Here is a 26,517-nt window from a genome sequence, read left to right as displayed (position 1 = left end):
ATTACACTATCATTTACATATCATTAGCTAATTACATTACACTATCATTTCCGTATCATTACCTTATTACATTACATTAGCATTTACATATCATTACATTACACTATAATTTTATATCAATACATTACACTATCATTTACATATCATTACCTTATTACATTACATTATCATTTATATATCAATACATTACATTATCATTTACATATCATTACATTATTACATTACATTATCATTTGCATATGAAGGAGAGGAAAATAGTTCCACTGCATAAAGGAGGATCCAAGACTACTGTTGCAAATTACAGACCGATCAACATATCAGGAGTCGTTGTCAAGGTCGTGGAGTAAGTAGTCAAGGAAAAAAATACAGGAATGGATTGATGAAAATGAGATACTGTATGGGGACAGCATGGCTTTGTGAAGGGTAGATCCTGCCTCAGTAACTTGCTCAAGTTTTATAACACAGTGACGGCTGAACTGGATAAGGGTAATGGGTTTACAGTGGTACTGCTGGACCTGGCTAAGGCCTTGACAGGATACCACATGGAATTCTAATTCGTAAACTGCGACATATGGGAATGGATAAAGGGTTGGTGAGATGGATAGGAGGGTGGTTGATGGAGAGATATCAGAGAGTAGTTTATTCAGGAGTAGAGTATAAAAGACGGCCTGTGACTAGTGGTGTGCCGCAGGGTTCTGTTCTTGGACCGCTGCTGTTTAATTTGTTCATTAACGATATAGGGAAGGATCTGAGTGGAACAGCTCATTTGTTCGCTGATGATGCAAAGTTGGGTAGGGCAATAGTGAATGCAGAAGATGTCAAAATCTTGTAGGATGATTTGGATAGATTAGAGATCTGGGCTAAGAAGAATTGATGTCAATTTAATGTGACAAAATATAAGGTTATGCATTTTGGGTGAAAAGATTAGCAACAATATACCACATTGGTGGAACTGTACTCCAGGAGATTGATGATGCCAGGGACTTGGGAGTGTTGGTGGATAGGAAGATGAAGTTTAGGGGGGCACATTACAAAAGTGGCTAAATCAGATAATCATATCGCTTGGTTGCTGAAGAATACTTTGACAAGCAGAGATAAGCAAGTTATTGTTCCTCTGTATCGAGCCTTGATAAGACTCCATCTAGATTACTGTGCCCAGATCTGGTCACCTAGGTTTCTTCTTGATGGGGAGGAGGTTGAGAGGATCCTGAGGCCAGTGACCAAGAGTATAGCAGGTCTATGGAATGAACCTTATGAGAACAGGCTGAAGATTTGTGGGTTGCAGAAATTGGTTGATAGGCAGAAAAGGGGAGATATGATTGAGACATTCAAATTGCTGAAGGGTTTTTATACGATTAATTCAGAGGATATTTTTGAGATCAGGACTGGTGGCGGGAGGACTAGGGAATATCTATGGAAGCTCGGAAAGAGTGTGGTTAGTAAGGGTGTTAGTTACTTTTAGAGTGGAAAATGAGTGGAATAAGCTGCCAGAGTCTGTTTTGGGTGCTAAGACAGTGAATGAGTTCAAGGCAAGGTATGAAAGATACTGTGAGAATGTCGAATAGTTGTGTGGACATGATGTTCAGGGCCTCCCTCGATGAGGCTAAAGACTCCTTGGAGTTGCCCGTAGTAGTAGTAGTAATAATAATAATAATAATAATAATATCATTATATTACATTATCATTTACATATCATGACATTATTACGTTATATTATCATTTACATGCCATTACATTATGTTATCATTTACATATGATTACATTATTGTAAAACAATGACATCCTATGTACAACCCAAGAGCATGAGCTCATCCGAGTTACAAGAAGTATAACAATTGCACAGCATAAATGGTACACAAAATATTGACAATATATTTAGAGAATAACATGTGTGTATACAAATTTAATACATAGAAATACAAAGAGATTAGAAATATTTATTGATTTTGCTAAACCTTAGCTATTTTTGTATGGAAGTGAGGGTTAACAATGAAAAGAAAATGTTGACAAAAAATAAATAACTTGGGAAAGAAATATTTTGAGAAAAACAGAGAGAGAGATATGTATAGAAAAAAATAGAATGAGCATGTGTAAAAAATGTGACTGAATGGACTCGTAAAAAAGTGAACTAAAAACAAAAAGAAAAATGAAGGTTCACGGAAATAAACGAAGGTTGGTAGAAATGTCTTCAGTATATCCATCAAGAAACGCATCCATGACAGCTTGAAGTACGCTCTGAAGCTCCGACAAGACGCTTTTCTTTCTGTGTTTCAAATAGAGAAAAGATTTTAGTAGTTAAAACTTCTACTGTTTCTATTTTTAGCGGATAAATTTGACTGAGAATACAAATATGTCCAATCGACAACATTGCGATGCATTTTTAGAGACACTCTAAAATTTGCAATAATTCTAATAACACACTTCTGTTCGAATGTTTTGGGCATAAAAGATTTTTTCATCGTTTGCTAATAATTTCAGAAGATAAATATTCATCGTTTCTTATCAAAATATAATTTTTGACTACTTTCAACGCATGTAATGTTACAGCCATTCTCTTTGTTATGAGAGAAATTTCAAGAAAGCATTTCAGAGCATGTGTGTTAAAAGAGGATTTTGCATTTAAAGGGGTAATTGTCTTATAATATCCCTCTACATATTTGTATTTGGGTTCTAAAGTAAATTTATGACAGAAAAAAAGAATATATAACACAAATATGCACGTCCCAAACTTCCTTCTACATAGAATCTGACACTATCGGCTTATTATCTCTGTACACGCGTTAAGTTGACATCTGAGAATGTTCCAAAATCTGAGTGAATCTGGGATGAGTAGGACACTGCACTATTTGAAAATATTAAATGAGCTGCAGAGATTTCCCCCCCCCCCAACAATGTACATAGCAATTAAAACTGGCTGAATATTTATAATAACTGACTTAGAGACATATGAGCAGAGAAACAGTTATATAAATTTAATATAAAAATCTACAATTATATGTAAAATAAAAACGCAATGTAAATATAAATTATATATAAATTATATAAAAAAATATATAAATTATATAAAAATTATATATAAATTAAAAACCTAATGTGCACCGTTCTTTGTAGCTCAGTTGATAATGATACCGCAATTTTTGTCGACTTTTATTCCTTGAAAGTCATAAATGTCTATAAAAGAATGCTATCGTCGATACTATATAACTTATTCAGTTTATAAGACTTACCTTTGAAAAAAAAATAATATCGTAAAATAAACATTGTCAACCACATTAGTTACATGTTTAGTTTGAAATTTTTTTGCAAAATTTACATTATGATCAAAATTAAAACAATTATACTCTTTACGTGGAAAGTGCCTTTCCACGCAAATAAATCCTCATATATTCCATTCCATTCTTGCATTAGGCTCTAAAGCCTAGATATGTAAGGAACTTTTTCAACCGAGAAAAAGCCCAGAATAATCTACAGATCTCACACAAAAGTTAACTAGAGAGAGAGAGAGAGAGAGAGAGAGAAGAGCTGCATATACACAAATATATATGTGTTTTAAATATCGAGTACTATTTTGTATTAAAATGGTCTTAATAAAAAAAACATTCTTAGCAGTAGTTCTAGTTTTCTTTTTATCTTGAATATCCTAAGTATACTTTTTTACTTGATTGCAGTCTTTAAAATGTCACTTGGAATGCACTCTATCTTCAGCTGTCTGGAATATCAGCATGCTGACTACATTGGCCACTGCTAAAGGAGGTATTGTAGTTAATCCATTTCTCTCTAAACTTTCAGTTGTATTAATGACATTTTGCAAAAGAAAACAAAATTAGTTTTGGTATTCGTAATGAAACTGAATTTTGGATATTTATGTGTGTAGTTGGAACTACTAATATTAAGCTGTACTGAGGAACAACAATTTAGAAACGTCGTGACATCTGTATTATCTTACAGAATAAACCTCCTTTTTAAAATTGCGCTCATCAACTACGACCTTCTTACAGAGCGCCCTCTAGCTACGTATAAATTCGCATGTGATAAAATAATAATTATTGAGTTAAGTTTGGGAAGCGCAACCACTCACGTAGTGTTCAAATATACTTTCGAATTGTAAATTTTTGGAAGACTGTTTGTAAATGTTTGTAATTTTTTTTATTTCCATAAAAATTTGTAACCATCAATATCTCGCGACACAACTTTTATCTATATCCTGCATATTAATGCTGCAGTTAAGGGTTGGAAGATTTTTTGTAAGAAAACAATTTTTATTTATACCATGAGATAACGTGTGGTGTAATGTTTTCAAGTTTCTATGAAAACAAGTCCTGTTATTACTTGTCAAAGTATTCAAGTGTTAAGATTCACGGTCAAGAGGTAAGATCTCTTGTTATTCAACCTCACTGATATTCTCTTTGCTGTGAGAGAAATTTCAAGAAATCATTTCAGAGCATGTGTGTAAAAAGGGGATTTTGCATTTAAAGAGAGTAATTGTCTTATAATATTCCTCTACATATTTGTATTTGGGTTCTAAAGCAAATTTATGGCAGAAAAAAGAATACGGCAATAATCTGAATATTGCATGTTTATGCTTGTGTTTTATAATGAACCTTGTAAGTCTAATCACTCGCATATACTAACTCTTTTGCTTAGACTGGGGACCCGACGTGTTCTCTGACTTTGCCAGTATACTGACAGCTAGCAGCCAAGTTGAAAGTGCTGATGTTCCAGCAGCTATGCAGGTAATTATTTCTTACTTTAAATGAAATTTATATTTAATAAGATAATAATCCTAATTTTACTCTGATATAATAGTATAAATATTTCGTACTGGCAAATTTATTTTTGCTTGGCTTGAGTCAAATGGTTATATAGGAATGCTGCTCTTCATTATGTGTATTTTCCAAATGGCTTGGCTATTTTGTGGTGGAGATAGACCTTCAGCTATTTCGTCGTGGAGATAGACCTTCAGCTTTCGGAAGAATTAAAAAAAAAACTTACTTTTCGTATGAGATCCAGTAATTTATCTTCAACTGAAAAATCCAACTCATATCTTTCCATCCAAAGGACTAAGGTTAATCTTTCCGACTGTTCCAGCCCTATATCGATAAAAATCGTTTTACTAACCGATCTAGAAAGAAAATAGTTCTTGAGAATGAACTTACGAATTCATTTCTTTTGAGATCAGTTAGTTATTTGTTATGTTTCTGCTACAAATCTGTCTGATTAAATGCATAACTCATTTTGCCGTATATCTCCAATATGAGTCCAATATCGTAGTTTCTAACAAATTTTGTAAATTAATTCTGTCCTCTAACGCCTTTCCCCTATAGGGAGCAGGCGAGTCCATTAACCCCATACAACTTTTGGAAACTGAGGGCATTTCAATCTCCACCGGTAGCCAATCAGAAATAGCCAGTCTAATGCTACCACTAATTATACTCGGCACTAGCGAAGAGATGAGGATAACAAATGCAGCCATCTCGTATCCCCTAATCCTAAATATATATTTTAAAGAAATATGTAATGGTTAATTTAATATTTTTTCCTAAAAATATTTTTTAAGAAATGAGATGTCATAAATTTTCTGAAATTGTTCAATTTGCTAGTTCTTGAAAATACTTCCCACACATAGCAATAAATGCTGTAAAAAATCACTAAGTACATCATGCATTATGGTAAGATATGCTTATTCTAGCATGTGTATTTTTCGTGCACTGGCACCTGCCTCTCTGTCCGTGATACCGTAAGGTAAGCTCATATTTTGCTTTGAAAACATCTCCATGCAACTGAGCGTTATGGTCTGTATAATCCTCTGCTCATCCACAATAGTAATGAACGATAGGATAAGTAACAGGTTGCGTGTCAAATCCCACAATGGTCTTGGATGTTTGTGAATGGTGGGAGATGAATTTCATTGATCGGTGAGACTACACCCTCTGTTCATTAGATGCCTAAAGTGACTAGAAAATGCTTGGTATTATCTGACAGATTAGATATTAAATATATGCCTGAATATGCGGGTTATTTCCACACAGATTCCATAGATTACCACACAGATTTCCATAGAATCTCGCTATTATCATACACACACATTATAGGAATAGACATTACGGTATCACGTACAGAGAGAAAGAGTATTTGCACACGTGCGCACGCTTCTAATAATATGTTTCACTATCGTTTTGCTTTGATCAAAAGACCGATAATATTCCTTCAAGAATCCTCATCAAGCCGTGTCAATGATCAAATCAAGCAGCAAATTCAGCATCAGATATTTGGGCAATCATAAGTTTTTAATCTGGCTTATAGGACAGAAAAGCATGAATCACGATTTTCAATTATTACTGTAACAAGCAGTCTGATCAATTACAACTGTACATAATACCTGTAACTAAATTTCCTTTGCTAGCAGCAAATACGGAGAATATTTTATTGTTCTTTTTAAAGATATGTTCAGAGAAGCGGGTCCAAGTGGATGACTACTCATTATAGGAAAAGCCTTTCCTTCATAAAAATGTCATCATGAAGAATGGTACCCTTCTGATAGTGTGTATGACTTTAAAATCTATTGTGTCAATTCTATTAAAATATTTTATTTTTTCTATGTACACTTCATCTTCCCTGAAAATTTCTCTCGTGACTGAGTAACGGTAAATTTTTTTTATAATTTATTATTATTATTATTAGTATTATTATTATTATTTTAAATAATAATAATAATAATATTTTTTACATATGATACATTATATGTATTTGATTACATATGATACATATTTGATTACATATTTTCTTTTAAAAAACTTCAATCTTTTTTTGTTATTAAAATTATGATTGCATATTGTGATTACACATTTACAACAGGTTTAATTGTGTTTTTTTTTTTTGTAACAATGAAATTCGTAGAGATTTTTTTCTTTCTTTTTCCCCCCGTATAATGTATTAATAATAATAATACAACATTTATTCATTTAACAATGAGGTATATATATTTACAATTTTGATTTTTCTTTTAGTATATTTAAGCGCTGTAACTATAGCAGTTTGTTTGCTGTGTTGGGAAGTAGGCTAATGTTTAATGGGTTTGATTTCCACTGCAGCCGTTGATTGAGAAATTCACGCACGCACGCACGCACGCGCACACACACACACACACACACACACACACACACACACACACACACACACACACACACACACACACACACACACACACACACACACACACACACACACACACACACACACACACACACACACACACACACACACACACACACACACACACACAATAACTTGGGAATATCTTGATGCGTCGCTGAACTGGAAGCCTGAGCGAATATATTGTGTTTCATTAAGTTTGTATGGCATTTAGGGTGCGTGTTTTTTTGTTCATAGTATGACCTTAGAACTCTTTTCAGGCTATTGTAGTTTGTAAGTTTCTGTATTCAAAAGGTAATTTGTTCATCATGTCTGGGATGTAGAAGTTTCGCGTGGCCTTTCCGTAGTGATTATTGTATTTACATGTGATATAATGATCTGAGGTCTAGTTATACGGTATGTATAATGTTTTAGCAAAACTGCATAATGACATAAATGTTTTGCTGTCAGCATTTTGTGTTCTGACTTTGCACTGTATATAAAGTCGATCTTTTCTCTTTGTTCCCAAAAGATCAGTTTTTATCACTTTGTATTGTAAATACATTAATCTATTTAGTTTGTAGGGTTCACAGAAGGCATACTTTGTTATAGCGTATCATAGTATATATATTATATTTTGGCATAGTGTTTTGTGTATTAATGTTTTGGGGCGTGTAGGAACTGTCTTTTAAGTAGAGCGTGCCAGTTAATTGTTCGGAGTTTGTTGTAGGTGATTTATGTGGCTATTCCAGTTCATATCTGCATCGAAGTAAATTCCAAGGTATCGTATTGTTTCAACCTGAGTGATTGTAGTGGTTTTGCTGTTCTGTGTGTTTTTTGTGTTGGAAAGTGGATGTTGGATGGTTATATATTTATTATCAACTGGTCGAGTCAGTGGATTTCTGGATATCATTAATTTTGTCTTTTTTGAGTTTAAGTGTATGGAGTTTTTCGTGAGCCAGTCTATGATCAGATTTATATCATGTTGCATATTTGTTTGGGCTATGATTGCGTTATTATGGATGGATATTATTGCCGTATCGTCTTCGTTTTGGAATATCTTACCTTTGAGTGGTAGCTGATTAATATCGTTCTTGTAAATGTTGAATAGAGTTGGGGAGAATACAGCTCCCTGTGGTACTCCACAGGTTACTGGTAGCTCTCTGCTTCGGTTTGATCCGATACGTGTGATATGCTTTCTATTTTGAAGGTAGTTTGTAAACCACCTGTGAAGAGGCCCGTCTATTCGAACATGCCTCAGCTTTTCTAACAAGGTTTGATGTGTGAGTGTATCGAATGCTTTGGTTAGATCTATAAAGACTACCATGGCAATTTTGTTTTTGTCCAATGTGGTATTAATTAAGTCTGTAAAGTCATCCAAGAGAGAGGGAGATGTTGTTCCCTTATTTTTCTGAAAACCATATTGTGATTTGGGGATAATATGAAAGGTCTCTGTGTATGCAATGAGTTTCTTCAGTACGATCCGCTCCATAATTTGATCGATAATAGATAATTGCTATGGATCTGTAATTGCTGATTAAATTTCTTTTTCCATGTTTGTATATTATGGTGTGATTATGGAATAAAATACAAGAATACTTCTTTGAAATTTATTGACATTATAACATTCATATTTCATTGTTTCTTTTTCTCTTTTGTTTTCTTTAGAGCTTGGCTTATTCTATAGCACACGATATGGACGTAAACAAATTTAAATCCTTAAGTACAGAGGTAAGCATTTCCGAATAATAAAAATAACTTAAAGTTATTTTAATTGTTTCTTATTTCTACATTTTTTTTTAATTTTGAGATACAACGAAGATTAAAGTAAATGTCAAATTTGCTTTTAGTAAAATATTATAAAAATGTAATCTGTTCAAATGCAGTGTAAGTTTTAAAGCATTTTCGTTTATCTCAAATAAAGGAAGTATCTTTCTGAGCAGTGGCATTACTTCTCATGCCACTTCTCAAAAAGCAATGCTAAGGAAACTCCGCGAGTTCAACACAAGCACGCAAGGGATCCCACGAGATAGAAAATATTTCAGGGTTTACCCATTTCCTTTCGGTGAGAAGGCAAAATCATAGTCATGCTGGTGGATTGTCAATAAGTGTTGTTGTTGTTGCCAATTCCAAAATTTAAATAGTTCCACTCATTCTAAAATCACTACTACAAGTCTAAATTGTAAAACAATATTTTTTTTTCTTGCAGGAAATATTAGAATGGTTGAGGACCACAGCTTCTGCTTCTGGTATTAAATTTAGAAACTTTATTCAGAAACATGGTCACAGGTGTCTAAAGGAGGTAATTACCAATTTTTAAATATTCTCACGTCTTTCTTCTTTCGTAACGTCTTTAAATTAAATCAATAACTCAACTAGGCTGTTTACCATCTCTGATGTAATGTTCGAATGATATTATGACGACTAATTCTTCTTCATTTGAAAATCGCTAATATTGATCTTCCGCGTCCTAGACGATACTCGAAGCGAGGTCTTTCTAACCCAAGAGTATCGCAATACTCGGCCATGGCGCTTACATTCACTTGATAATTATTTAGAATATTATAGCTATCCAACAGAAGTCAGCATATTTAGTTAAGCTTTATTCACCATCGTAAAGATCAAAGAAAATAAATATTATTGGAATAGTATTACTTGTTCGTTACACGAATGTCAAATAACAAAAAAATTTCCCACTTAGAAAACGGATAATTTAACTTTCAGTTTATTATATTATATTTTTATAGATATTTTATTGTATCTTCAGTTTATAACAATGAACATGACTTCATAATTATACATCGTTAAATCTTCACAATTATACAGAACCTGAAAGCTTAGTCGGTATCGACAATCTCATTTAGTTGGAAACACTTGGGTTCCGCTCCTGTTTAAGACGATAAAAAAATCCTTTTCGAGGGATTTTAAATTAAAGATATTCTAGCCGGTATGATACCGACATGATAAGATTTTATTCTCGAAATTCGGATTTTGTTTTTAATCTCACAAAACAGACGAGTCGGTCCGAAGAGAATACGCAGTTAACAGACATAATTCATGGGCCACATAGCTTTTTATTTATTTTAGTCATAACTCCAAGTTCATAATTCTGCAATAATTTTCTCATCACTTAATACAAAATGTGCTTAATTTGATAATTTAAATTTTCTTTTTCATAATTCCATTCCCTCAACTGAATTGTCTTTTCTGAATGTAACTTTTACAGTTCGATATGCGTTCCGAACCTTGGGGAAAGAATCCCGAGTCTCTCATCAAGATGTTACAGGTAAATAATTAAGTTCTGCAACTTATGCAAGCAGAAATGAAATATTTCTTAATTAGTAGTTATTAGAAAAGAACTGTAGTGATTCTTTTATGTTCCAAAAATTATTTTATATACCATAAACTAAGTGCAGTTTGATATTTACGATAACAGTGTAAACTATTTTTCACACTTTTGAAAATAATAAAAGTATTACTTTTGAAAAAAGTGCCATGTTTGGTTCTTAGTGAATGATTTACCAGATTGTAAAACCCTTCTTCCGCCACTGCATCCATTCACTAGAGGTTTATAACTTTTCGTGGACGTTTGAAGTTAAATTATGACAATGTACATCTTAAATTTACTATAAAATAACATTACTTTTGAAGAATCGCAGAACGAATACTTTTTTGTGACGCTTCAAAGTAATGTTGTTCATTTCATTTGTTCGATCCATTTTAGGTGTGTTTCGCAAAAAGCGCAGGCCTATATCATTTACTTCTGAGACTTTTGCTGCTGAAGTCGCGTTGCACTCTACGCCACTTGACCGCAAGAAGGAAGACTTTGGTTCGAATCTAGTCGCCGAGTAGAGGAACAATTTTTGTCCTGTTAACTCAAAAAAATCGACCGTCGAACCTACACTATTTACAGACATTAAAAACATTGTTTTAGGACTAGGTACCACGAGATGGCGGCACTTGTTAGCAGTTTCTTCATTGCGTGCCAATTAAATTCGTGATAGCCTTGGAGCAACTATCTCTGATTGGATACCAGTGGAGATTGAACCGCCCACTCAGTCTCCAAAAGTTGGATAGGGCCAAAATGGCCTCGCCTGCTCCTTATACGGGAATAAAAGGCGTTAGCTGATTTTTCAGTTGTACCATTTGCAGTACGCAAAACGTGTCAAAAGTTTATGTTGAATAACTGCTTTCCAGCTAGATTGAATTGGATAAAATTTAACAATTACAATGAACCTAATATGTTAGTATGTTTCATTTGGTTTCCATCAGTGCACTGTTCGCAGCAAACTTTCTAAAATAATCCGAATTAATATTAATAATATCCAACGCCAAATGGCTAGAATTTAATAATTTGATTGCTAATATCTCAATTAAACGTCGATTATTAATGTCTATACCTCCGATGTGTGATAGAATTACTTGAATACAGTTACTTTATTGTGGACGTCCTGGTTGTTCTCGTAAAGACAACTGAAATATCGACAATTCGAAAAAAAAAAAAATTCAGAAGTTCAGACGTTATTACTCGTAAACAATTAGAAGCATCCCTGCTCTCGCAGTATCCTTTCTCGTTTGTTATAATTCCATTTTTATTAGCAAAAGCAATTCGAAATTATATATTTTTGCTATAATAATTTATCTATAATAATTAAAAAAAAATAATTTATCTGTTTGATAAATGTAACGTCGTTTCCTTGTTTGTTGTATATTTCATCGATCAGATTATATATACATTGCTACTAAGTTGGAATCTCTAAAATGACTATAATACTTAGTCCGTTAAAATGGCTTTTATTTGAAACGTGTATTTCAGCGCATGTTGTTCCTTTCTATTATACGAGAATATTCATAGTTATGATATCTAAAATCCGATTTATTTCTTAAAAAAACTTCCATGCGATATGAAGAACATATATTTATCTATCTATTTCAGTAAGCTTAATAAATTGAATAAATGCCTTTTTTTCAGGGACTTGTTGGAAGTGTGAAGACAGAAATGAACGCCAAGGATGAGGCGAAAACTGAAGAAATTTTGTCTAAACTTCAAGTTCCCGTCACCTTTAAAACCAGGTATCATTGAGCAATCGTCTCAAATTGAAATTTCAACTTATTTTAATTAGAGCTCTTGACACAACTGCATTTGAAAATCATGAGATTTACGTCACGTCACTATGAATCACTTTGTAAACCTAAACCTCACTATCAGTTTAATATAAAAATGGGACTTCTATTTCATATATGCAGCAATAACTTAATATAAAACAAGTGATTAATAATCACTTGTTTTATATTAAGTGTCACAATAAAATTGTATACTATCCATTGAACAACGAAATGATTAATAGGAAGAGTTTATTTTAATCAGATTGCTACTGAAGTTCTTAATGCCATACTGTCGGATAGGTGTAAGGAGCAGGGAGAGAGCAAAGGTGAGTATGTCGTGTTATGTTATGCAGAACAAATACTGCTTAAAAAAAATTCGATTTCTATATTTCACTTTCGGTTTAAAATCGACTTCGAATCCAAATTTACTTTTAGTTTAAAAGTACTCTGAAGAAAAGTAACTAATTTTATCTTACAGATTGCATTTATTATTTCATTCTAATAGTTAAGGATTTAGGTTTTTTATAGTTTTTTTGAGCCATCGTTTAAGATATCGTATTAATTAAAATCTTATTCATTTCTTTCCCCATTGATTATTTGATGTAAAATACGTAGATCTTAGTTCCGATATGCTATAATATTTTTTAAGTTAAAAACTACACTATCGGGCTGAAAATCTTCGATATGAGACTTAAAAAATAAATAAAATAATAATAATAATAATAATAATAATAATAATAATAATAATAATAATAATAATAATAAATATTTAATTAAAAAATGATCGATTTCATAAAGAATAGACTGCTGATTTATGGACTATAAACTAATATTAATCCAATAATTTAGGTATCAATTATTTAGTACAAATAGAAAAATTATAATATTGCTATTTCTGCTTTTTTTATTTTTTTAAAGTCCACAATGATCAAGGCAGTAAACGAAATTCGTCTAACCTTCCACCATATGGCTAAATTGATGGTATCTGAAGGAAGATTGCACGATGCCGATCTCCTTTTTTTCTTGACGATTGAAGAAATAAAGGAAGTTCTAGATACTCGAGATCCAGGTCTCATTTCAACGTAAGTCGAAAGAAAAAATTCTAATGTTGCTTGATTTCTGATTTCCATCGGGTCGCCCTGTTCAACACCGAAAACTGCCACAGCTGTGTGTGTGTGTGTGTGTGTGTGTATCGACTAACTAATACATCATTACACATTCTCCTTAGGCAACTTGAGTATTATATACTATTAGTTTGCTGCGGCAGGGGGAGTGAAACAGATGCACGTGTATTCTGTATGTAAATTTCTTCTTCACTTTGGGTGTTTATTCAGGTTTCAGACACTACTTTGTGAGACAGAATGCAGGGTTTTGATGCAATTTAACATCACGTTGGATAACAATAAACTCTTCAGAAACTTCTTCGGGATAATCGGGATTTTTCATTTAATAGTATAATTGTTTCAGCCATTGAGCAGTAGAACTCTTCTGCAAAAATGTTGCTCATTATTTTACTACTAATAATAACAAATAAGTAAAATAATAATCCTCAATAATAATGAAATGCTACGGCTTCGAAGACCGTGTGTTGTTTCCATTATATAATTAGTCTCTTTTATTTTATCTCGATATTCTCAATAACAACCATTTTGCTTCGTGTGATAATAGACTACTCATTTTTTGTTCTAACCGTGTGGCAAATGTAGTTTATAAGTTTATTAAATGTTTAAGCCATGTTCCTTTATATTCTTTATATAAGTCATATTCTCTTTCGCTCAGCTGTTAACATTATACAAATCACAAATCCGCCCAGCTATTAAATGCTGCTCCCACATATGGGGTGGGGCCCCTAAAAGCTCTCTCAAAATGCTTGACTCAATACAGAGGAGAGCAATTAGATTGATTAATAACCCGTCTCTTACCATCTCCCCCCCCCCACTTTCGCACAGATGTTTGGTTTCTGCAGTATGTATATTCTACAAATATTTCCATGGGAAATGCTCATCCGAAATAAATCAATAATTCCTCCACTCAGTCTAAGCTCGTTGGACACATGCAGCTGCTGCTCAGTACCCCTTCACAGTACACCTAGAAACAAACAGAACAAGTTTCGTTTCCTCCTCCTTCATCCCTGCTGCACCGTGGAACAGTCTATTCCCTGCTGTGTTTCTCAAGGAATACAATTTACAGTTATTTAAATCGAATGTAAACAACTGCTTCCTTTCCCAACCCGCCACCTACACACGGTACTAATATACTATAGGTTGATCAACCAACCTCTTGTGAATGAGCAAAACATTAAAAAAAAAAAAGAAGCAAACTTTAAAACTAAAATTTCAAAATTAGGTAGAAAAGTGCAACACCGTTTCCCATTGTGCAGTGGCGTGTATCCTTTGCTTCTAGTTCTATTTTCTGAATGATTAAATAGGAAAATATGTGAAAGAATCAGTTACATGAACAGTTAGGTACACTCCTGAAATTCAGTTTTCCCTTTTCTTAACTTTGAATCACTGACGAAGAATATTAGCCAGCCACTCAGTGAAACCCATTCTCTAAGATTCTTTATAGCAGTACAACAAATGAGTACAACAAAAATAATTTTATGACTCCTATATGGCGTGTTTTAAATTGTAAGCAGAACTGACAAGTGTTCTCATTTAATGCAAAAATAATACTTATAAGTGGTTTTACTATTTATTTTTAGTGCTATAAGAAGACAACGTGCGCATGCACAACTAGATGGACTCCGATTTCCTGAAGTAATCAGAGGTGTACCGAAACCAGTAGGTCACAATTTTAAAATATTTGCTAAATACTTTATTCTTATTAATGTATAGCTTAAACTGATATAATTAATTCAAAAAAAAGTCATTTCCATGTATCATTTGGTCTTATCTTTGAAATAAGTTTTAAATATTCTAGAAAGTGTATGAAGAAGAAGAAAGGCTTCATAGGACTCGTCACCCCTGAAGTGGTGAAGGAGAGGGGTGGGGGCGCCTGTTTCAATGATGTATTGAGATATGCCTGCGCTGTGTTTTCCACCAGGAGGGCCACCCAAGCCGGACAGTTCAATACCGAGGAACCAGACTAAGCGGAATTCTGAATGGGCGCAATGGTAGCACCATTTTCCCAACCGCATTTACGATCCATTTGAAGTGGAGACAGCTAACTACAAATACTCTAACTTACAAATACTGATTTAAATACTCTTGTCTCATTCGTATATATTGCTTAATCATCGCTGTATGGGTTTTTGTTTCTTTTCTCCCACGATTACTAGCTGGTTTGGGAGCGAATTGGCCGTAGCCCCATCAAACTAGAGTTATGAAACACCATCATTGATAATATCACACTTGCAGCCAACAGGATAGGTTCCATTTTTCCCATTCAGAATACAACTCTCTACCACAGCGTATGCCTATATTTGGTTGCTTATAATACGATCACTAATAATAATTTATGCATACAGTCATTCACTTTATACAAATATGTTTACTAAGAAATACATTTGTAGGAACATTTAAAGAGAATACTTGATCAAAACGAGACATTACCTGGTGACCATTATTTCAATTATCAGAAAATCAAATATGAATAATTAAGACGAGAAAGGACTCAAGCCGGCTTTAAGTCATGACTTCAGTCTTATTACACGAATCATTATAGCCAAAATTCATCGGTTGTAATATGTGATATGTAAGCCAAATATCATTTGTTGTAATTTGTAATGTAGTGAAATTTCTAATATGACGCTCTTAATCGATAAAGGTGTTCAGTAGTACGTGGATCTTTTCGTGTTGTATTCATATCAATACAGATTGTCTTCCTCAACTTATTTCTGTATAAATTGGTGGTATGTCTTTGTTGATTAAGGACTTGCAGGACTTGTGAACACTGCAATACAATAGAAACAAGGAAAAAAAAGTGCAATGGAAATTTCCCAGCTACCTGGGCACCTCTAAGGATTGCGTCTCCTCAGATTCAGAGATTTTCACTAAATTTGGAACGATATCTGATTCATATATAATTAATATATATTCATATACTAATTAAGATCCTCTTAGATTGTCAGCACGTTTAGAGTAAAATAAGGATGACGAGAAGTATTTGCTTCCACCTAAGACTCGACAAGCTGCACTGTTGAACCGGTTTATAGTAAATCTGGAATAAATCCGTTTCTTAAGATTCTTTGAAAAGTACAATTGCTGTACAATGCCTTTTGAAACTGACCCGCTGATTTTCACTTTACATTTGATCAGGGTATTGATCAAATAGCAGTTTCCAGCACACTTCACAATCCAAATTTCAAATTTCAGGAAATTTTCCTATTTCCTCAGTACCCGGATAGCGCTTATCGCGATTATATCGTGAAGAAGTGACTGCAGATAAACAAGAGGCAGAGAGAGAGAGAGAGAGAGAGAGAGAGAGAGAGAGAGAGAGAGAGCAAGATGCATGAGTGATGGTATCGAACATGCACGTGTTATAATATTAATATATTACTAATATAATTTTCTGATGAAATATCTCTTCTGTTGTAGATTGACACTTCCACTAATATTTCTGCACAAGATGGATCTTGTTTGGAAATGAAAGGTGAGATGTTATTCACTGTTATGGAAAGATGATTTGCATGAGTTCAGAAAATAATATTGCAGAGATTGACTTAAATGACTTGCCATTTTTAAAACAATAATTAGCGCATGCGCATTTCTTGATAATTTTATTTCCATTGGTGAAAAACAGTTAGTACTCTGAGCAAGCTAGGCTTTTAGGAAAGTTTTTAGGAACTTACAATAGGAAAGTTTGAGCAGTTTTAACACTATCAGCTAATTTATGAATTATAAAAAAATGATAGGAAATAATGATCGATTTTTTTCTAAATTCCATCACAGACTCGTTTTGCTAGTTTTTCTGATTTTACTAATTAATAAATATACAATTTGGTTTACTTTCCACTAGTTGTAATATATTCTATCAATTCTTTGTTCGATTAATTTCCGCTTTTAATACTTAGGTGTTCCTGTTAGTCGTGGTGTAGTTCGAGGTCCTGTTAGGGTAGTCAACTGCATCGAGGAAGCTCCGTCTATTCAGGTATGTATTTATTTTCACTGCAAAGCTGATCTATCGTAATCTATGTAGAAGTGAAAAAAAAATGAGATACTCCTCCGCTGTCGTACTAAAAGATAATATTATCAAACGAAACATAATATAAAGAAATAACGAAATACAACGAAAGAGGGGAAAGGGGTGTTAATATTATGTTGCATTTCTTTACTGGTATTAACTGTATTGATGTTCAGAAAGCGCGTTAAAATGTATCTCTAGTGACGCCCTCTGGTAGCGAATTCTGTAAACGGCTAACTAGCTGAAAATTGAAAAATTATTATTTCTTACGGATGTTTTTAAAGCATATCACGTATCAGAATCATGGGTTGTTAATTTTCCATTCACTCAATCTCACGTATAACTATAATGCACTTTATCCGATGCCTTCAAATCCCATGATAAATGTATGGATTTATTTAAATTACTTCGTCTACGTACGGAGTTCGTTGCTAGGGAGGAGAACTAATCGTCACAAAAAAAAAAAAAAACTGTTTTCTTTTTAAACACGCAGTTTACTCAGTTTGATAAATATAGACAAGTCGACCAGAAGGTTTTTTATGGTATTCTAGTTTCACTTATTAAGAAAACGTAGCTAGTGTAGTGAAGCGGTAAAACAGTACATCGATAATATTTTCTCTGATCTTGGCTATCCATTTCTTGCAGCCGGGAGACATACTAATCACCTACAGTACGGATATAGCCTGGAGTCCATATTTTCCTATGCTAGCTGGGGTCGTAACGGAGATTGGTGGTTTAATTTCTCACGGTAAGTGACTAGGTACTTAAAAATTGTCTGTTAATTATATGTGTAGCAGTGTAATCTGTGAGGGAACAGAATGCTCGAAACTCAACATAAAATAAGTAAAAAAACGTTCACTATATAAAAAAATCACTATGCGTAAATTAATCTTACATTATTTGTGTATTTGTAGAGTAGACGAATCAAGTGTTGTTGGGTATATTTTATATATATTTCGTTTTTAACACTTCATAAAAGTTACAATCGAAGAGCATTAATTAACGAAACCAGACCCAATATGTTCTGCAACGTAGATTCATTTCTTCGCGGATAATTCAATTCTTTGACAATATACCACACACGGTTCTTGAAAGCGACAAATTCTGGCACCACCTTGATTTCAGTGGACACTGTCTGTTAAATAACGGGGGGGGGAGGGAGAGAGAGAGAGAGAGAGAGAGTTTTTTTTAGCCTCTTTGAGTTTTGTTGTGTGAGGGCCAACGTTACTTTATTGGAGGGACAGCCACTTTCGGTTAACCGCCTTACATTCGCGCAAACAGCATGTCTATAGTTGTCAAAAATAAAGGAGCATTGATGACACCCTCTGGAACGATAAAAAGTTACTTCTGTTGACTAACACATTGTCTGCTGCATTGTCGAGAGGACAGTATCTCTGTTGTCCAACCAATGGGCTGTGAGTATCGAATCTATACAAGGATGTTTCTGCTGCCATTACATGGCAGATAAATTTCATCGTTCCATGCGACATGCGACGCTTTATTCGACAGCTTTAAGAGGCTAATAAGAAATACAGAGCGCACGCAGCATAGTTGATAACAGTGATGCTCTTTACTAAAAATATCCAATCCGGAAAGCTGGAGAAATTTATAAAACATTTCAAATAAGTGTGCTTTTGACAGTATGATAAAATTCTTGTGAGACGTAACAGGGTTTTAATACTAGAAGCTTGGGTTTTTTCCTTTTGTAAAAAGTGAATAACTGACCAGAGTACACATACGACTTGACAGGCATAACACGCTATGAATATTGGAATAAACACCTTTCCTGCTTTATGAAAGTCAAACGCACTGACTTTAAATGGCCCTTAAGGCTAATATGTCAGAGAAGGCGGAAACGGGGATTAAAAAAACAAAATTTTAAATAAATAAATAAATAAAAATAAAGGGATATTGTGGTTGTGCAAGCAGAACAAGATTTATTAATAAACATTAAGACGAAGTTGATTATTTTCACCATTACAAAAAAATATGATTCAATATGATTATATCATCATCATGACTACAAAAAACGACTTGTTTCTTAGCCTAATTATTGTGAGTATTGTATATATAAGAAAAATGGAGACCAAAGAACAGTCTTTTCTGTGTCCTCCTTGTAGTTTTTTAGTTGATTATAAGATAAAAAGAGATCTTTATCAACAGTCATCATTTACAGTGAGTAACCAAAGAGAAATCTACATACGAAAAAAATAGAATAAAATAAATCATTGGATACGAACTTAATACAGAATGCCTAGTATTTTTGGAGCACTATCCGAATCATTAATTAATTAGAAAAGCGCTCAGAATTGCTTAGAATGCTTAAGAGAGAGAGAGAGAGAGAGAGAGAGAGGACAGTGGCAATAATTATAGAGTAAAAATCTTCGTTTTTAAGATGAACTTGGTATCTTCAAAATTTCATATGTTATAATAATATAATTCTAGTTCTTTTTCCATTGGAAAGGAATGTCTTTCAAAACAATAGATATTCGTGAATTATTCTTAAAACGGGAAACAATTTTAACACGAATCTATTGGTGTAACTAGCACAAAATCAACAATATATTCTTTTATTTTTCAGGAGCTGTAGTGGCACGAGAGTATGGTCTTCCGTGTATAGTTGGACTTGACTGTGCAACAAGAATATTTCATTCAGGTATAAATAACGTAAAATGATGTAAATCTAATGTTCTGTTTGAGTTTTGCACAAATGTTTTAAATTTTCTTCTTCACGTGGTATTGCGCGATTGACTGAGTAACTCACAGTGAAAAAAATATTCATAAACGCATCTACTGTAATTTTTGGAGAAATCAGAAACAAAATGGTACATTTTCCTGAATATTAAAATCTGCTTCTTCTCGCCAGTTTAAAAGTTTGGCGAATGCCCAGTAAAATGAGTATTCTGCCGACCAGCAAAATACCATTGCCTGTTGTGTAGAGAGGCAAGTATCCCAGACTGGTTTCAACCTTTATTGAGGTCTCATCAGTGAGTAGGTAGACCAAGTAATACTGAGGTTATAGCGAAGAGAACTTTATACTTTGCTATCCTGTCCTGTCAGGAAAGTTCAAATGCTGCTGTTCTTCTGTTTAGATAAATGACTCGATTTAATGTAAATTTAAGTTTTGTTTTTTAATTTCATTCTAATCATCTTAATAATGATAATTCTCTATGTTTTCGATAACTCTATTCTCATCGTACCATGCTGAGAGAAATGAAAAAAAAAAAACAAACAAACATACAGATATTTCGCACATCATGATTCCAAATACGCATATACATTCAAAACAAGAGTCGCCTATAAAATAATGTGATTTCTGTAGGCTGCCTCCTACCGTCAGCATTTCTAGATTAAAGACATAAAAAATCCGATCCTTCAGAAACTTTCATTTGCATGTTTAGACTTTTAAGTATTTAAATCTAACATGAAATACAACGTAGACTGCATGAGACTAAGCTACATTGACACATGTGAATCCCCCATAACAAAAATAAAAATATACATATGCAGAAAGGTGATATATCTCAAAAACTGAAGATTTATCCCACATATAATTGGTCAAAATTTAACAATAGATTTATTATGAACTTCTCATAGTATGACTCCACAGATCTTTAGCCTAAAGGAGGTCAGAAAAATACCCAAATAGCCTCCACAGTAATAAGACTCCTAGTCTAGATTTTATTGCACCAGTTCTATTAAACTATTGTGCGCCAGAAGTAACACTCATCCTGTTTCACCTTTTCAAGCTATCATCCTCAACTGGCATTTATCATGGATCGATGCTCGATAAAAACAGCATGGAAACAAAGGAGATAGCAGTTGATATCAAACAAACAGTTATTCCATTGCTCTCACGAAAAAAAAAAAAAAAAAAACGATAAACATCATTAACAGCCAACTACTTCACCATTTGGGGATCCACCAATGAATTATTGATCCAAATATGGCAATATGGATTCTGCTAATATCCTATTTAATTAACCTTACTCACTTTTAGACATGAACCATGGAATAGTTTGTAGAAACACTTGTAGTCGCACTTGATATTTCCAAAGCATTTGATTTATCAAGTCTGGCGTACCAAGATACCTTCATATGGTCTCTCTCTTCTACCATTTGCAGTTGAACTACCGGCTTCCATTTTGGTGTTTGCTGCGTGTAATGTGCGTTTCCTCTCATCAGTCGTTTTTATATATGCTTTCATCAGTGCAGAAGTAATTCAGAGCGCTTTGCTCTTACTCATACTTTTCCTCCTATACATTCTGTCTTATTTTTCTAAAGAAAGCTCTCTCTCTCTCTCTCTCTCTCTCTCACACACACACACACACTAGATAATATCCTAATTTCCAATAAAGATCAGTTTTGCCTTCTTAGGTTGACTTTCACGTTTGGCCTATCCGTGCACAACGCATCGCTTCTGCGTCCTCATCAGCCTTCAAAACGTAGTGTTCTCTTTCGTTCTTTACATAACTTCTCTTTCCTCTCGACTCCTAACACTTTATGAATCTCTATATCTGTCAGACTTTAGAATATTGTTCTGAAGTCTCACATTTCGGATGTATATGACTCTAAATTCCCCGAATTCGTGACTGTATCCAGAACTATTCGCTTAATAGATGATCCAATCACTTTCTTATAGATGCTCTTTTTATGTATTATGTCATTTCATACGCATTTTCATAAAGCAGTAACTATGGAAATACCTATAAAAGGACATAATGCAAAAACTTTCCACCCTTCCCCTCCATCATTTACAAATGCGAGCAGTATTGGTCAACATCCATATAGAATTCATTTCCAGATTTATCGAACTATCTTCTCATCTGCGTCCTTTATCATATTTCCCAATGGATTCTGTTCCCAGCTTTTTAAGGAACATATTAATAGACCGCTTCCTTATATATATATATATATATATATACGAATTATGTCTGATGGAACCAAGTTAAAACCAATGATCATCTTTCAAACGTAAAACTAGACCTAAGATAAAATTTCCTTCAGGTGTTTTTGTACATTCTCACTAAAAAGGATGAATGAACGAAAATAGTGTGAAATTATGGATAAATAATGTGTGGAACACGCGACCAGGCGGTATAATGAAGAAACGCAGTTTATTAGTATGGGATACGTTTCGTAGTCATTTAACTGAGAATACTAAAATTCTTCTAGAAAAAATAACACAAAAATTGCTGTTATACCAGGTGGTTTACCTTCTATATTGCAACCACTAGACGTCTGCTTGAACAAAACATTTAAATATCACATGCGAGTAGAGTGGAATAATTGGATGTTGACTGGTGAAAAATCATTTACAAACGGAATCTTTTAGATAGAATAAAGTAAAAGTAGAGACTGTAATAAAATCATTTAAAAAGTGTGGTATCTCTAACTTATGCATGGTACGGAAGATGATCTGTTGTAAGACCCTGATGCCGATGAATACGAAATGAATTTACCGGATTCGAACTGGGATTCATATGACGATCATTTAAACAATGAATCTGAAGAACTATTTTCAACAGATGATAGAGAAAATTAACATAAAAATGAGGTTAATAATGGTTATTTGTTTTTTAAGACTTACATCTATTGTAATATTTTACATAAATTTATGTAACAAAAAATAATCTCATTTGTTTATAAACACTACTTATTTTCTTATATATATATATATATATATATTTTTTTTTTTTTTTGCAGTGCTTATCCAAAATAACCGTAACATATGTGATGATAGATAAATTACGCTGTAATGTACGTTGAGTTTCACGAAGTTAGAAGGACTAATAATACTGTACAGTAAGCCCGTATTTTAAAAATAAAATTGACCAATATATCGAATGTGATATTTTCAAGCTATTTCAGTAACTTGAAAATATCAAGTTAAAAATAGTTACTGAAACAGTAATTTCATTTTACTATTTAATAAAATGAAATATCTAGCCATTACGGCTAGACATTTCATTGTGTGACACCACATTATGGGAATATGGATAATATTATTATCCACAATTCATTTTCAAGATCATCTGGTATCTTCTTGCTCATACACACCATAACAGTGATATTCAGGTCGTGAAAAAATCTTTTCGAATTTGGTTAGAACAATATCAAAGATATGTATAATATATGAGCTAAGGGATAAACTGAATAATTCATTCGAAAATTATATATAAAAGTGGTCTGTATTGATTCCTATGACAGTCTATGAAAGCATAGTGGGAAACCCATTAAGCATTTTTCCAATTTGATTGTATTTTCATATTATTGAATAACATTTAAACCTGTCAAAGTGGAGTCTCTAAAGCAATAGCAGTACAGAACCGTTTGTCACAAAGAATATCTATTCAATAGTGTCAAATGCTTTTTGGTGGATTAAAGAAATGAGTGAATTATGATGGGATGAAACCACAATATTATAGCAGATATCAGGTGAGGGAACTTATTTTTAGGAAGGTTAACGTATATTTATTCAGATGTTCACATAATAAAAGATATCATTCTGTTGTAGAAAAGTCTGCTAGCCCTTTGACAAATAGAGTTCAGCATAATATAATTTGAAATACTACTCGATATATAAAGTAAAGTTACTCTCCTTTATTTTTCAGGTGACATCGTTGTTCTAGATGGCAACCAGGGAATACTGAGGAAAGTGAATTGAGTTTTCGATTACCATTCCACAGAAATAAAGTGCTTGTCAAGTTTGTGTAAAGAAAGGCGTCTCATAAATATTTCATTCAACACATAATTATGCAACATTCACAAAGTACGCGTTCAGTGACTTGTCATCGTCCATTTCATGTAGGCTTGTAGAACTATGAAACTTGATCGGCGCAGTGAATGATTAAAGTTGATCTCGTTTTGTGATTCAGTTTTTTGCGAATTAGCCATATATTTCTATAAAAATACTTCATATACTCTCAGGACCGGTGCAAAAGTATCTGACTCCCCTAGGCAAAGAAAATTTAGGCGCCCCTATACAATATCTCTATGCAGTAATTAGTGCGTCTTTTTTTTGATACCCAAATTCGATTAGTGCGCCTATATACATCTTAAAAATAAATGTTACAGATTTTTAAAATTTTCTATCGATACATTTTTACGGCTAACTATTTTAAAAAATCACTCACCAGAATGAAATAATTTAGTTACCGATTTAAAACATTTTACAAAGTTATTTTTAATAACTTTGTAAAATGTTATTTTGTAAAATGTAAAATGTACACTATGTATACCAGGGTTTCCCAAACTGTGTTCCTCGAGAAGTTCCTGGAATGTCATTTTAGTTTTCTAAGCATTTTTTATGAATAAATATTTTATAGTGGAAATATTCTGAGGAGAATAATATTCGAGAATACGTCGAAAAGCTCGGACCCAGAACGCCTAATAACATTTGTGTATCGTTAATTTTCACACATCGAAACCTTTCAACATTTGGGAAAGGGAATACCGCTGTTTACGATCGGTCATAAAGATTGCCTGCAAGCGGATTATAACAATCGGCGGTGTATAATATTTTTCGTACAGGTGAGGTTTTTAAGCAGCAATAGAGAAGCAGTAAAATTTGCAGAAGAGTAGAAGAGGCAATAGGGCCATACCGTTGGTTGTATGAAAAAAATAAAAAAAAAATGCCCGCCAAACTACGTTAGCTCAATTCTTTGTTAAGAAGTAGAATAATAAAATTTATATTCTGAATACGTTTTATTGTCTTTCAGTTTCATGATTTTACTTTAACTAGGCCCTGAGACATATCCTAATTCTTTTATAAAAAAAATTAAGGATCAAAAAAGAAATTTGAGGAACGAATTATACTAATTATATTTGAGGAACGAATTATTCGATTAATGCGTTTTCGATTAATGCGCCTGTTTTAAAGAACGAATTAAGCTCACTAATCGAGGGATTACTGTATATATATTTTGTCATACTCACAAAAGCACACGTACACCTACACATGTGGATATTTATAAAAATAATATCATTATGAACATTTATATATAAATGTTTATATATAAAATTTATTAATCAAAACCAATACATTTGTATACATATATGATTTCTCCTGATATTTGCATAGCAAGAAAATTATTATTTATTAAATATAAAAATTATGAAAAATTAATCTTTCGGGCATTTGCTTTGGCAAAGTTTTCAATTAATTCATCTATATTGATTGTAGATGCAATTTCATGCTCTATAGATATTATTGCTAGACTAGTGAGTCGTTCCTGAGCAATCGTAGAGCGAGTGTAAGTTTTTGTAAGTTTTAATTTCGAGAAACTCCTTTCTGAACTTGCTACCGATACTGGCAATGCCGAAAAAATTCTTAGAGCAATAAACACATTTGGAACACTATTTTCTAATATAAGCATTTCTCGAAACTTCTAGATTGAAATATGTCTTCTAATCATTATAGATTTCTTATTCTGTGATCGATAATAATAAATAGTAGTTCTTATTGAGTAATAGTGACTGACTCGACTGCGACGAGGATCCACAAATCAGTTTGGTAAGTGAAATTACAAAAAGTAACTTAGGCTATGAATCGAGTGCATTATGTCTGATAAACTCGTGTTTTCATTTGCCGGTTTGCTTCTTTTCAAGATTAAAAATGGAGGAGGAACCCCACCATAGCAGTATGAGATTTTTTAAAAAAATTCACCTTTAGCTTAGATGCGTTTATAACGGTTCCTTGACTGTGATGAGAATCAAACTAAAGTATTTAAACCAGGAAAAGGGCATCATTGCTACACGAACTATAGATCAAATCGAAATTATAAATATTGTTCGTTTTTATCTATCGAAAATTTAAGCAATATTTTCACTGGCACAAAAAATTAAATTGAATAATTTCTGTGTGTTAAAATTTGCAAATAATACACTCTGTGGATGAAGATGTTCGTGATTGACCCTTAATTACTGTGATGTATTAAAAAAAACACGAAAAGGTCACAAATATTGTCAGCTACATGAAAAACATAAAGATTAAGTTTACAAATGAACAGCTTTTGTCCTTCAGAGTGATCACGAACCTTGAGATAAATGAGGGATATCTTCTGATAAAGATAAGTGTGTAGTATATATAAACAATTGTCTGTGATAAACTCACTTATCGAGTATTCAGGTCATATGATGTGCACTTTATGAATA

The 26,517-nt window shown here is 33.1% G+C and overlaps 1 protein-coding gene across 2 annotated transcripts in view; it reads left to right on the top strand.

Moving 5' to 3' along the window:
• The window catches only part of LOC150093566 (uncharacterized), a 125,313-nt gene extending 101,075 nt beyond the window's left edge, over window positions 1-24,238 (top strand). For both annotated transcript variants that reach the window (XM_090412882.1, XM_090412883.1), the window contains 14 exons: window positions 3,669-3,753; window positions 4,645-4,733; window positions 8,800-8,862; window positions 9,341-9,433; window positions 10,358-10,417; window positions 12,104-12,204; window positions 12,500-12,563; window positions 13,156-13,319; window positions 14,942-15,020; window positions 16,776-16,830; window positions 17,252-17,328; window positions 18,007-18,109; window positions 19,943-20,017; window positions 23,976-24,238. In XM_090412882.1, the coding sequence (XP_090269008.1) occupies window positions 3,669-3,753; window positions 4,645-4,733; window positions 8,800-8,862; window positions 9,341-9,433; window positions 10,358-10,417; window positions 12,104-12,204; window positions 12,500-12,563; window positions 13,156-13,319; window positions 14,942-15,020; window positions 16,776-16,830; window positions 17,252-17,328; window positions 18,007-18,109; window positions 19,943-20,017; window positions 23,976-24,028 (1,161 nt within the window). In that variant the 3' untranslated portion in view covers window positions 24,029-24,238. The remainder of the gene's footprint in view (window positions 1-3,668; window positions 3,754-4,644; window positions 4,734-8,799; window positions 8,863-9,340; window positions 9,434-10,357; window positions 10,418-12,103; window positions 12,205-12,499; window positions 12,564-13,155; window positions 13,320-14,941; window positions 15,021-16,775; window positions 16,831-17,251; window positions 17,329-18,006; window positions 18,110-19,942; window positions 20,018-23,975) is intronic.
• Window positions 24,239-26,517: the final 2,279 nt, after the last annotated feature.

This window comes from Typopeltis vanoorti, chromosome 23, assembly GCF_054136105.1.
Source record: "Typopeltis vanoorti isolate ZY-2024b chromosome 23, IOZ_Tvanoo_1.0, whole genome shotgun sequence".
Taxonomy (NCBI): domain Eukaryota; kingdom Metazoa; phylum Arthropoda; class Arachnida; order Uropygi; family Thelyphonidae; genus Typopeltis; species Typopeltis vanoorti.
The sequence above is the reverse complement of the archived record's forward strand: the minus strand, read 5'-3'. Positions and strand labels throughout refer to the sequence as shown.